The sequence below is a fragment of the Balaenoptera ricei genome, chromosome 9 (assembly GCF_028023285.1).
Source record: "Balaenoptera ricei isolate mBalRic1 chromosome 9, mBalRic1.hap2, whole genome shotgun sequence".
NCBI classification, from domain to species: Eukaryota; Metazoa; Chordata; class Mammalia; order Artiodactyla; family Balaenopteridae; genus Balaenoptera; species Balaenoptera ricei.
In genome coordinates, this window is record NC_082647.1 from 96,578,538 (window position 1) to 96,592,278 (window position 13,741).

General features: G+C 44.6%; 1 protein-coding gene across 1 annotated transcript in view; it reads left to right on the forward strand.

Annotated features, from left to right (window-relative positions):
* CDHR3 (cadherin related family member 3) overlaps positions 1 to 13,741 on the forward strand; it is an 89,922-nt gene that overhangs the window by 25,378 nt on the left and 50,803 nt on the right. The window contains exons 2-3 of the mRNA XM_059932536.1: positions 6,195 to 6,394; positions 12,516 to 12,681. Of these exons, the coding sequence (XP_059788519.1) occupies positions 6,195 to 6,394; positions 12,516 to 12,681 (366 nt within the window). The remainder of the gene's footprint in view (positions 1 to 6,194; positions 6,395 to 12,515; positions 12,682 to 13,741) is intronic.

Genomic DNA, 13,741 nt, shown 5'->3' on the forward strand with positions numbered 1-13,741 from the left:
AGCTTGGGAGTGTTCCTCCCTCTGCTATAATTTGTAAGAGTTTGAGAAGGATAGGTGTTAGCTCTTCTCTAAATGTTTGATAGAATTCGCCTGTGAAGCCATCTGGTCCTGGGCTTTTGTTTGTTGGAAGATTTTTAATCACAGTTTCAATTTCAGTGCTTGTGATTGCTCTGTTTACATTTTCTGTTTCTTCCTGGTTCAGTCTTGGAAGGTTGTACCTTTCTAAGAATTTGTCCATTTCTTCCAGGTTGTCCATTTTTTTGGCATAGAGTTGCTTGTAGTAGTCTCTCAGGATGCTTTGTATTTCTGTGGTGTCTGTTGTAACTTCTCCTTTTTCATTTCTAATTTTATTGATTTGAATCCTCTCCCTCTTTTTCTTGATGAGTCTGGCTAATGGTTTATCATTTTGCTTACCTTCTCAAAGAACCAGCTTTGAGTTTTATTGATCTTTGCTATTGTTTCCTTCATTTATTTTTCATTTATTTCTGATCTGATCTTTATGATTTCTTTCCTTCTGCTAACTTTGGGGTTTTTTTGTTCTTCTTTCTCTAATTGCTTTAGGTGTAAGGTTAGGTTGTTTATTTGAGATGTTTCTTGTTTCTTGAGGTAGGATTGCATTGCTATAAACTTTCCTCTTAGAACTGCTTTTGCTGCATCCCATAGGTTTTGGGTTGCCATGTTTTCATTGTCATTTGTTTCTAGGTATTTTTTGATTTCCTCTTTGATTTCTTCAGTGATCTCTTGGTTATTTAGTAGTGTATTATTTAGCCTCCATGTGTCTGTATTTTTTACAGATTTTTTCCTGTAAGTGATATCTAGTCTCATAGCATTGTGGTTGGAAAAGATTCTTGACATGATTTCAATTTTCTTAAATTTACCAAGGCTTGATTTGTGACCCAAGATATGATCTATCCTGAAGAATGTTCCATGAGCACTGGAGAAGAAAATGTATTATGTTGTTTTTGGATGGAGTGTCCTATAAATATCAATTAAGTCCATCTTGTTTAATGTATCATTTAAAGCTTGTGTTTCCTTCTTTATTTTCATTTTGGATGATCTGTCCATTGGTGAAAGTGGGGTGTTAAAGTCCCCTACTATGATTGTTACTGTCGACTTACCCTTTTATGGCTGTTAGCATTTGCCTTATGTATTGAGGTGCTCCTATGTTGGGTGCATGAATATTTACAATTGTTATATCTTCTTCTTGGATTGATCCCTTGATCACTATGTAGTGTCCTTCTTTGTCTCTTGTAATAGTCTTTATTTTAAAGTCTATTTTGTCTGATATGAGAATTGCTACTCCAGCTTTCTTTTGATTTCCATTTGCATGGAATATCTTATTCCATCCCCTCACTTTCAGTCTGTATGTGTCCCTAGGTCTGCAGTGGGTCTCTTGTAGACAGCATATATACGGGTGTTGTTTTTGTATCCATTCAGCCAGTCTATGTCTTTTGGTTGGAGCATTTAATCCATTTACATTTAAGGTAGTTATCGATATGTATGTTCCTATTACCATTTTCTTAATTGTTTTGGGTTTGTTATTGTAGGCCTTTTCCTTCTCTTGTGTTTCCTGCCTAGAGAAGTTCCTTTAGCATTTGTTGTAGAGCTGGTTTGGTGGTGCTGAATTCTCTTAGATTTTGATTGTCTGCAAAGGTTTTATTTCTCCATCAAATCTGAATGAGATCCTTGCTGGGTAGAGTAATCTTGGTTGTAGTTTTTTCCCTTTCATCACTTTAAATATGTCCTGCCACTCCCTTCTGGTTTGCAGACTTTCTGCTGAAAGATCAGCTGTTAACCTTATGGAGATTCCCTTGTATGTTATTTGTTGCTTTTCCTTTGCTGCTTTTAATATTTTTTCTTTGTATTTAATTTTTGATAGTTTGATTAATATGTGTCTTGGCGTGTTTCTCCTTGGATTTATCGTGTATGAGACTCCCTGCAATTCCTGGACTTGGGTGGCTATTTCCTTTCCCAAATTAGGGAAGTTTTCAACTATAATCTCTTCAAATATTTCCTCAGTCCCTTTTTTTTTCTCTTCTTCTTCTGGGACCCCTATAATTCAAATGTTGGTGCATTTAATGTTGTCCCAGAGGTCTCTGAGACTGTCCTCAATTCTTTTCATTCTTTTTTCTTTATTCTGCTCTGTGGCAGTTATTGTCACTATTTTATCTTCCAGGTCACTTATCCGATTTTCTGCCTCAGTTATTCTGCTATTGATTCCTTCTAGAGAATTTTTAATTTCATTTATTGTGTTGTTCATCATTGTTTGTTTGCTCTTTAGTTCTTCTAGGTCCTTGTTAAACGTTTCTTGTATTTTCTCCATTCTATTTCCAAGATTTTGGATTATCTTTACTCTCATTACTCTGAATTCTTTTTCAGGTAGACTGCCTATTTCCTCTTCATTTGTTTGGTCTGGTGGGTTTTTACCTTGCTCCTTCATCTGCTGTGTATTTCTCTGTCTTCTCATTTTGCTTAACTTACTGTGTTTGGGGTCTCCTTTTTGCAGGCTGCAGGTTTGTAGTTCCCGTTGTTTTTGGTGTCTGCCCCCAGTGGCTAAGGTTGGTTCAGTGGGTTGTGTAGGCTTCCTGGTGGAGGGGACTGGTGCCTGTGTTCTGGTGGATGAGGCTGGATCTTGTCTCTCTGGTGACATCCCTTAAACTTATCTTAGAATGAATGAATTGAATATTTGGTGAATTTTATATCTTATTAATTGCTCTATCTTTAGGGTGTGGACCCTAGCCACTAATTATGATTATTACTATTGCTTTAATACTGCTACTACTGCTTTTAATAGCAAGGAAGCTGGAGAAAGTGGGTGTTGGACTAAGAGTTGGGAGATCCAAGCTTGGCCACCTTTCTTATCAGTGTCCCTGGAGTGTCTGCCTCAAAGTTTTTAGGGTTCAGTTACATGACCCTGGCATATATAACTTTTTCCTGGGAAGAGAGGCCTCCAGATGAAGAGCAGAACAGCTCCGGCAAGAATGTCAGCAGAAAGGGCATGTTCAATGACACAGCCTGGTTTTATCCATACATGGAATAGGTAGTTCTCAACACAGAGTGCTTAAGGGCCACTGGATAGATCCACTTCTCCCTCCGAAATATTTCCCTCACTGCTATGTGAAACAGGACTACTCAGGGAAGAGCACAACAAGCTCTCTAAGTGTAAGGAGGCAGCATGGAGCCACGCAAAGGAGTCCTGTCCTTGGAGTCAAAGACTTGGATTGGAAGGTTGGTTCTTCCATAGAATTAGCCTCTCAAACCTAGGGCTTATCCAAGTTATAATTAATGCAACAAGATCAATGGATACACTCCCCATGAAGCAAACTAGGAGCTTCAGCTGGAGATATTTGGGGAGCACGGCCTCTCCAGTTTGCCACAGGACACGCAGCAAGGTTGGTGTCTGTGGTAATCTATCTGTTCAAGGTGAGGCTGTGGGGAGCCCTGAGTAGGGCTTAGCAAGCCTCTCATAGGCGAGCCCATATCAAGCTAATACTCCAGCACCATGCCTTATGCTGTTCCCCCAAATGGCCTCTTACAGATCACATCACCCAAATCTAACATCTTGGTCATGGGTCCAATCTCTTACCAGCTCCCAGCACTATCTTGCTATGCTGTTACCAGATCATAGAATAACCACGATGCATCCCACATGCAGGGTCACCTGATGAGCATGGAGCAACAGACTGTCTGTAGTGGGGGACATGCAGTCTGTTATCTACAGACCCAGATGCATGAGCCAGAGCCCCCCATGGCCACTTACTGGGTGTGTAGTCTCAGGTGTGTGAAATGGTGGCAGCAATACCTACAACCGGGGACCACCTAGCATGATGCCCAGTGAGTAGGTGCCCAGTGAAGGCGAGTGGTTACTAGTTTCAGTCTGTTCCTTTGGGCTGGGCACTACCTTACCCCAGGGTATTCTTGAGAAAAATGTAGTGAGTTACATCTTTGCTTAAACGTGCTCAGAGGCCTCCTTCCTCGTTGGCAAGAGGGGCACGAATCACTGGGGTGAGTGGGAGGGGGCAAGATCAGGTCAGGGGTGGGGTCCTTGGACACAAATTGCCAACCTTTCATTTTGCTCATGACCATCTTGCCCTGCTGAGCTGGGAAGGAACACTCTTTTGAACAGCTTGGGGGAGTGGGGTGGAGATTCCAGTGGTGGGAAAAGAGGGCTTGAGGGAATTATACCCACAAAACCCAACCCACCACAGCAGTTGATTATTTTTCTCATTTTGAAAAACTATTTTGGGGAACTTTTTGCCTCTAAATACTCCAGGCATACTACTTTGCTGCTGGTTTTTTAATCACAAGAATGCTCTAATATTGAAGTCAATTTTAATAGATTAAAAAAATCCATTTGTATTCACATCACCCTAAACCTCAGCTGTTTTGATATTTCTGAGTCCTTGCACAGTCCTTCTCCATAAAACCGGGTAATGCTGCCAGCAAAAAATAACTTATGCATAATGCATTTTAGTCTCTAAACGAAATCAGATGATTTTAGATTTAGGAAAGCTTGTATCGGTGAATGTGTTTATATTTCATTTCCTCCTGCATTTCTACCTACCTCTCTGCATGCCCTCCCCCAAATTTGAAATAAAAATATTCTCTTATAAAAGCCAACATTTTCCCATGGCTTGTTGGTTTCTAGAAATTTTGCACCTTTCAGATCTTTCTACTGTCCCCCCCTACCTCCTCCCATTCCAGGAATTTTTGTCCCCAGTGGCTAAAGGTGGCCAAGGTGGGAAGCTGGCTGAGAAGCAAGACCTCAGTGTAAATTTTGGCTTCATTACTTATTATTCACCATGTGTCCTTCAGCTTGGTTTCCTCATCTGTAAAATGATGACACTAATATTTATCTGAGAGGATTATTCTGAGGAGTAAATGAGAGAAAGTATTTTACATGATGCATTTATTTGGACCATTGGATAAGTGGTAACTGTATTAATTTCCTAGGGCTGCCGTAACAAATTACCATAAACTGAACAGCTTAAAGCAGCAGAAATTTATTCTCTCACAGTTAAGGAGCCCAGAAGTCTGAAATCAAGGTGTTAACAGGATTGGTTCCTTCCAGAGACTCTGAGGGAGAATCTGCTCCAGGCCTACCTCCTGGTTTCTGGGGGTTGCTTGCCATGCCTTGGCTTGTAGCTACATCACTTCAGTTTGTGCCTCTTTCCTAACATGGGCTTCTTCCTTCTGTGTGTGTCTCTGTGTCCTATCCTGTTCTTATAAGGACACCACTCACTACGTTTGGGGCCCACTCTAATCCAGCACGACCTCCTCTTAACTAACTACATTTACAAAGACTCTATTTGCAGATAAGGTACATTCTGAGGTTCTGGGAGGCCATGAATTTGGGGGGGGCACTATTCAACTCCTACAGGAACCATCATTATGGAAGCATAAAGAATATGATCCACTGCTCTCCTCTGTGCTGGCAAAATCCTGCAGACTGTCAAGGAGACCTTAGACTGTCCTGAGGCTTTCCTGGAAGAAACACATTTTCTCTGACATCATAACATTCCCTGTTTGTAATGCAGCCCAAGGTAATTCACGGGCCTGCCCTGAGTCTCTCACTACCTTCTCTGTGAAATGGGAGTCACTCTATCGAGCATGATGTACTGATCGACCCTCTCCATGACGCCCACAGCATCCAGTAATAGCAAGTCATTGTCCGTGAGATTCCTTAGGGATGTGGGGAGAGCTGGCATGATTTTGGAGTTCTCCAGTCATGCACACTCCATTCTCAATGGTGTCTGAATCAAACACTGACACCGAGAAGGAAAATGAATTCTTAGAGATTCCCTGGCCCTTGTAAGACAGAGGATGCCATGGCCAGACTGGGTCCTCCAAGGGGTGTCTGTCTTCTAAGGCATCTCATTTCCCTCTCCCTGGCTCTTCACAAAGGCTGGGAGAAACCAGAAAGGAAGCAGAGAGACAAAAGAAAGACAGCAGCGTTATTTCCAGAATGACAGAAGCAGATTTCATGGTTGTTTGGTGGTGGTTGTTTTCTTGGCTTTGAGATGATCTCGCATTCCTGTTTCCAGCTCTTGGCAAGAGTCTTCATTCTTGGGGAGTGACCAGGTTCCAGTGTTGCCCTGAGCTACGAGTTGAAGCCACAGACCAAGCTGCTAAGTCCTTGTTTCCAGCACAAGGCTTTGTGCTCATGTCATTTTGCATCCTTTTTAAATCCGCAGTGGGACATGCACTACACCTAATCCACTTACCTGCTACAAGCAACGTGGCAGAGAATTCTCCACCTGAGACTTCAGTGCACAAGTTTTCTGTGAAATTATCAGCATCACTGTCACCTGTGATCCCAGGGTTCCCCCTAATCAACTCAAGTCCCCTCACTGAGGCCTTCAGGGTGAACTGGCTGTCAGACACTGACTTTGAGGTAAGCACCATCTTACTCCCAATAGGAGCTGCTCACAAAGAAGGGTCCTGAAGATGGGGTGGATGGGATTCTGGATCAGTGATCATTTCCTCCTCTTTCCCTGGTTTAATCTCCCCTCTTGTAAGATTCGGGCATTCTGTTTGGGGCATTCTACAGCCCTCTGTGCTAGATGCCCCTATAGCTTTGGACTTTTTCTCCATTTAATTCAGTCCAAATGAATAATACGTTCAATTTGTTACAAATAAAAGGTTTGTTTCTTATTGCCAACCACCCTCACACGATAACAGGTGTTAGAGGTGCTGACAGTAACTGAATTCTTTGGGTGAGACAGTTTGTGTGATGATCTCCTTAAAAACGAGCCCCTGATGAATTTGTACCTGGTGATTCTTCTTTTCTATGATTCTGTAATTTTTCAGAAGGAAATTTATGAGGAGACATTTCATGTGGAAGAACGCACCCTTAATAAAAATATAAGTCTGGATGTCCAGCCATACTATGTGAATGTTTCCTCTTGGACAATTCAGACCCAATCATTCACATTCAAGAGCCACGCCACTGCTGCTCTGTTTTCTAGTTTGTCATTTGGGTCTTTTCCAAAGTTTTCACTTCTCCTTAGGCGGGACAAACCTGCTGATTGCATGTCTACTGGTAACCTCAAAGGCCTTCTAAGGATGTCTTTAGGGTCTAGGTGTCTGGACCCACTTGTACTGCATTATCCCCCAGGCCTACCTCATTCCTCAATGGGCATAGGGACCTCCCACAGTCATCATCAGCTTTGCCCCTGCTCCCACCTGCCATTGCTCTGGGTTTCTGGTGGGACCCAGTGGGCCTGCTTGGTCTAGGCTCGGTTGCCTCTCTGAGATACATAAGGAGTTCTTAAACCCAGCTGATGATTAGAGCCACTAGGGGAGCTTTCAAAAAGTGTGCGTATCTGGGCCCCAGAGCAGACCTTTGGAGCCCAGGACTTGAAGGCAAGAGCCCAGCATCTGGTATTCTCTGCACCTCAGGGGTGGGCCCTCTGGATGCAAGGAGCACACATTCAGGAAGACTTCACCTCACCATCCAGTGTACATTCCCAGGGCCCACATACTGCTTCTGCGACTTCCCTGCCTATCTACCTGCTCCCTTGACATCTGGTTCATCTTTAACAGCTGCTGCTTATCTGTGCCTCCAAGCCTTGCCAGTTGCTTACACTTATGGAGCACGTAGTATACACCGGACACTGTGGAAAGTGCTTGACATGTGTTTACTCTTGTAATAGTCACAACAAGCCAATGATTTTATTTGTATGATTACCCCCTTTGTAAAGATGGGGGAAATGATGCAAAATTTAACAGAGAGGTGAGATAACTTGCCCTGGGCTGTACAGCTACTGCTGTGCTGAAACTGGAAGGCAGGTAGTCTGGCTTTAGAGCTCTCACTATTTTTTTAAACAGCTCTATTGAGAAATAATACGAATAGCATATAATTCACCCGTCTAAAGTACACAAGTCAGTGGTTTTTACTCTATTCACATACCATCACCACGATCTAATTGTAGAATGTTTTCATCACCCCAAAACAAAACCCCAAGTCCATTAGCAGTCGCTCCCCTGTCTCCTATCCCCCCGGCCCTGGGAACCACTAAACTACTTTCTGTCTTAATGGATTTGCCTATTCTGGACCCTTTCATATGAATGGAATCATATTGTATTTGGTTTTTAATGACTGGCTTTTTTTCACTTAAGCATAAAATTTCAAAGGTCGCACATGTTGTAGCATGGATCAGTACTTCAGTCCTTTTAATGGCTGAATAATATTCCACTGAATGGATATCCCACATTTTGTCTATTTGTCCATCAGTTGACAGACATTTGGGTTATTTCCACTTGAGAGCTCTCATTCTCAGCCTCTTATAGTCTATAGCCTTTAATGATGAGGATGCCCAAGCTATTTCAGATTTGCAGATGTTCTAAAGCACATTCAGTGACTTCCCCGGTGGTCCAGTGGTTAAGAAGCCACCTTCCAATGCAGGGGACTTGGGTTCGATCCCTGGTCGGGGAACTAATATCCCACATGCCGCAGGGCAACTAAGCCCGCACGTCGCAACTACTGAGCCTGTGCGCCCTAGAGCCTGTGCCACAACTAGAGAGCCCACGTGCTGCAGCTACTGAGCCTGCACGCTCTAGAGCCTGCACACCACAACTAGAGAGAAGCCCATGCGCTGCAACGAAGAGCCCACGCGCCACAGTGAAAGATCCCACATGCCGCAACTAAGACCTGACGCAGCCGAATAAATAAATACATACGTACATATATACATACATAAATAAATAAACATTAATTTAAAAAACGAGGGCTGACAATTACTGAGCCTGCGCGCCTGGAGCCTGTGCTCTGCAACAAGAGAGGCTGCAATAGTGAGAGGCCCGCGCACCGTGATGAAGAGTGGCCCCCAATTGCCACAACTAGAGAAAGCCCTCGCACAGAAACGAAGACCCAACACAGTCATAAATAAATAAATTAAACCTAAAAAAAAAAGAAAAAAATGAGGGCTGTTTAAAAAGAAAAAAAGCACATTCACATCCTGGTCTCTTAATTGTTACTACTAACACTGATATTATCACCATTAAAATTGCAAATCCCTATTCTAGAAATAACATCACAAAGAGACAGCAAGGTTAACTATTTGTCTGAGATCACAGAGCCAGAAAGGATGAAATAAGAACTTGACTCAGGTCTTCCCATTCCCAGTGTCAGGCTCTGTCCCCTACACTGCCCTGTACATCTACTCCTGCTTGCATGAGCCCCCAAATCCTCTGCTATCATACCTGCCCTTCCCACATTCCATGTGATTCAAACAGGGCTGTCAGTCAAGGAGGAATTCCATCCTGTTCCTGACCTCTAGAAATGGAGAATTTCTGAGCCTCTCCACTGATCTAGGTCACGTGTTCAGTGTATAGCCCCAGTCATGGTGCCCTCCTGGCACCACAGCTGCCCAGGACCCCGTGTCGGTACTAGGATGGGCCACAGGTTCACATGTCCTGAAGCTGTTCTTAAGAATTTGTTGTTGCTCTCCAGAAACTACCCAGTATTATCAACCATCCCCTGCAAGAAGCTGCTATTCTCCAACCCAAACTGCTCACAAGGGCTGTTCCTACAGAACACAACAATGCCATCTCTGTGGCAGAACCTGGCTCCTCCTTGACACTCTGCAGGATGACCTAGCCATAAGGTTCTGTGGTCTCCGGCCCAGAGGTCTGGTCACTGTTGGCCTTGGGACTCAGTCATGCAGGGCTTTCTGAGGGTGACCTCCAATCATGCCAGAGGCAGGCTGCCCTACTTTTGGACAGAGCTGCTGAGACTTCAGGGGTGGGGGGTTAGGACGGTTAATAATGCTGATGGTGATGATGATGACGACCACTCGCATTTATGGAGCATTTACCACATGCCAGGAATTCCCCTAAACATTTTGTGAATGCATTCATTTAATCCTCACAACAATGCTGTGAAGTGGTGCGCTATGATTACTTGCATGTTAAAGGTGGGGAAACTGAGGCATAGAGAGGTTGAGCAACTTGCCCAAGTTCACACAGCTAATTGGTGGCAGACCTGTGATCTGAGGTCAGGCAGGCTGGCCCCAAGAACACTTGCTCATTGCCCCCAAGCCGCGCTGCCTCACTGTTGCCTCCCAAGAGGGATGTCCGAGCCTCACCCAGCAGCGCATGTGGCTCACCTCTGGAGTCCCCTCCTGGAGCAGCACCAAGAAGGAAAGCTCCAAGGAGTCAGGGAGGCGGGACTAATGGACATCCATGAGAGCTGTAAGGGCAGCCGCTCTCTGAGGTTGCGTGCCGGCCGTGCCTGCCCCCCTGCCATTGGCCCATCTCTGAGCTTGACACCCCTCTGTCCTCATCTGCTGTCATGAGCACTGTGGACCTTGTAAATTTGCTCAGGCTTGTCCAGAACAACCTCAAACTTAACACACCTAAAACTAAACTTATCGTCTTTTACCAAAACTCTGCAGCCAGATTGCCCACCATCAGAGAGACTCCACCACTCCCAGCTGTGACCTTCGGAGTTCCTTCTCCTCCCTGCCCTGGTCTCCTGATGTGTGAAAGGGGGAAGTTTTTCCAACCTATGGTTACTGAGATGATTAAATAAAATACTCCACAAAATGGCTTGGCAAGAGCCTTGCACATGAACATTTAATTAATGCTGGTAAAGACAAGAGCAAAAGCAACTTTTCCATGTGTTGGCAGTAACCTAATTCCTTTGGTTCCAAGATATAACATTTTAGACCTTTTTTTGACTGTTCTATTTTCACCCTCTAGGGTGTTAGAGCCAGGCCCCAAGGAGAAAGGCTGTCAATAGGTAACATTGGGGTGAAGGATCTGCAAGCATGGAGTTCAGGAGAGGACTCCAGGCTTAGGTAGCTGGAAGCTAGGGTGTAAATCAGGAAGCACAGAGGACCGTTGTGACAGAGGGCAGCTCTGGTGGACACACATTCACTGAACAGTTTTCGACATCTAATGATAATAAAAGTCAGCATTTGCTAGGTGCTCACTCAGCACCAGACAGGGATCAAAGTATTCCATGGATTAGCTCATGGAATCCTCCCAACAACTGCAGAAAGCAGATGCCATTAGTATCCCCATTTTACAGATGGTAAAATTGAGGCACGGAAAGGTTAAGTAATGGGAAGGTTGAGCTTTGAAGCCGGTCAGTCTGGCTCCAGAGTCTACACTCTTGACTCCTATGTTATGCTGCCTCTCACCTCCCACGTACCAAGCAGAGAGACAGGTCATCTCCCCTTGTGTGGAGCCCAGGCTGACCCTGCTCGTTGGTGGTGACAAGATTACTGTGTTTTCCCCTCTCAACCCTCCTCCGTACGTGCTCCCTCCACTGCATGTGCTCATTTACATCTGTGGCCATCCTCTCCTCTCATGATCAATCCAGATCGTGCAAAGTCAAACACAATGCCCACCACCTCCTCCATGAAGTCCTCCTTGACTAAATACATCTCACAATGAACTTTTTTCCCCATGATTTTCCATAGTACTGTGATCTAGCTCTTTGTTATAATACCTTGTATTATACTTCAGTTGTTTAACTAGGGCGAGAATTATTTACCTAACGATAGTCGTGTGGAAACAAAATCAGGGAAAGGTCAAGTAACTTTCCCAAGGTCACACAGAAGTCCAGTGGTGGAAACTGGATAGGAGCTAAGTGCTTTTCTCAGTAGAGGATACTGAATGCCTCCCTGCCTGGCCCCAGTCGTATTAATAACCAAAAGGTTCTTCTATGAGCATAAATTAAGATATTTATGAAATTTAGTCCTTGATATCTCAAAGGGCTCTGGGCCTTCTGGGAGCTCCACAGGCTAAGCTGGTGGCAGGGATGTGCATATAGATGCGAGAGGTCACAGACGGGCCTCCAGTTAACCTCAGCAGGGCCCTTCCACCATGCACCACGGGGGTTCCTGCTGGCAACAGCCTAGATTCCAGTGATATGTCTCTGGTCCTGGTGCTTGGTGCCCCTTCCACAACTCCACTCCAAAACACTTGTCTTGCACAGGACACATTTCCGACAGTGGAAGAATGTGTGGAAATGTACCAAAAACCCAAAGAGCCTGTTGGTGTAAGTAAATATCATTTCTTATTTCTGCAGATGTATCCTTCTCTTGTTTATTCTTAGATGTGGCCTTGGGAAACTTAGAGGGGAATGATGAGTCAAGACGTAACTTAACAGCAGTCCCAGGGAAGTGCAGCATCTTATTCTTAAAGACAAGAAAATCAAACTGTATTCAGGGTAGCTAAGGGACTTGCCTAGGAGCCTACCCCAAGTAGTGACAGGTTTTATAATTTTCGGGCTTTCCATCTCCAGTAGATGGAACTAGGATGTCTCCTGAATATTTGTCTTTCCTATGAAGATCAGCATCCCACAGAGGAGTCCCTTTAGTGAAGTGTCATGGGGTTTATGTCGGAAAGACACAGGCAAAACAACCGGTTCCCCTGACAGTGAGTGAAAGATGGTTTCCAGGATGCTGGTTGCCTCCTTCCTAGTAATATCCCTTTGCAAAATGTGTGCAGACAAAACAGATCTTCTTTCACATGGTTACTAAGAATTGTGCATTTGCTTTTAGGTTGTCACCACCGGGAAGGAACAACTAGATTTTGAAACAGGACCACGCATATTTGATTTGCAGATTTGTGTGAAGGATGACGTGGGTGTCACTGACCTGCAGGTCCTGACGGTCCAGGTAACGGATGTGAATGAGCCGCCTGAGTTTCAAGGCAACTTGGCAAAAGGTAAGACACACTGGGGTGTGCGATGCAGCCCAGACGGTGGCATCAGGCAGGACGCTGGGGGACAGAGTGAAATAGAAAAGTAAATAAACAAGCAGCTGTTTCCCTGGAAAAGGCAGCTGCTTAATGAGTGGGGAATAAGTGAAACGTCCACCAGCCCAGGACTCCCAATAGTAACACCCAATAATTTACAAAGCCCTTTCCATCCATGGCTTCTCTTGGGCCTCTCCTGGTCCTGGGGAGGAACCTGGGGCTCAAGGACCTCAAGTGGATCATTCTGGAGGAACCTGGGCTGAGCCCGTTTACAGGCTTAGCACTGGATGCCGGCCATTGACTGACTGGTTCATTCTCCCCATGGATGCTGACCCCTCGAGGGGACTGTGTATTTGGGGTCTGCTACAGGGTAGGGACAATATAGGGGACCGGAGCATAGGGTAACATCCTGCGTGATCTCCCCCTGGCTCATGGCTTTGAAGGCCATCCATACGCTGACAACTCCCAAGTCCATTGTTATTTTTGTTTGTTTTCTATTTTTTGGATTCAATCATCTTTATTAACCTATCAATGTCACGTTTTATATCAGTACATACTACCTTGTTATTTTTTTCAAAGGAATCTACTTTAGTACATCATATTATTAGTGAAAAGTCAAATAAGATGGCTAAACATCAACCTAGCGTATTAATGTCCTCTGGACAAGGCAAGCTAGAAACACAGTCACTTTACACACATGTAAGGGTAGTGTTCCAAATTAACTAAGAAGCTGCTACACCAGCTTCACCCTTGAACTCCTGACTCAGATAAAAACTGTCCTACCCAACATCTCCATTTGGATGTCTAATGGACATCCATGATATTGTGATTTACAATAAGAAACATAGGGCTTCCCTGGTGGCGCAGTGGTTGAGAATCTGCCTGCCAATGCAGGGGACGCGGGTTCGAGCCCTGGTCTGGGAAGATCCCACATGCCGCGGAGCAACTCGGCCCGTGAGCCACAATTACTGAGCCTGCGCGTCTGGAGCCTGTGCTCTGCAACGAGAGGCTGCGATGGTGAGAGGCCCGC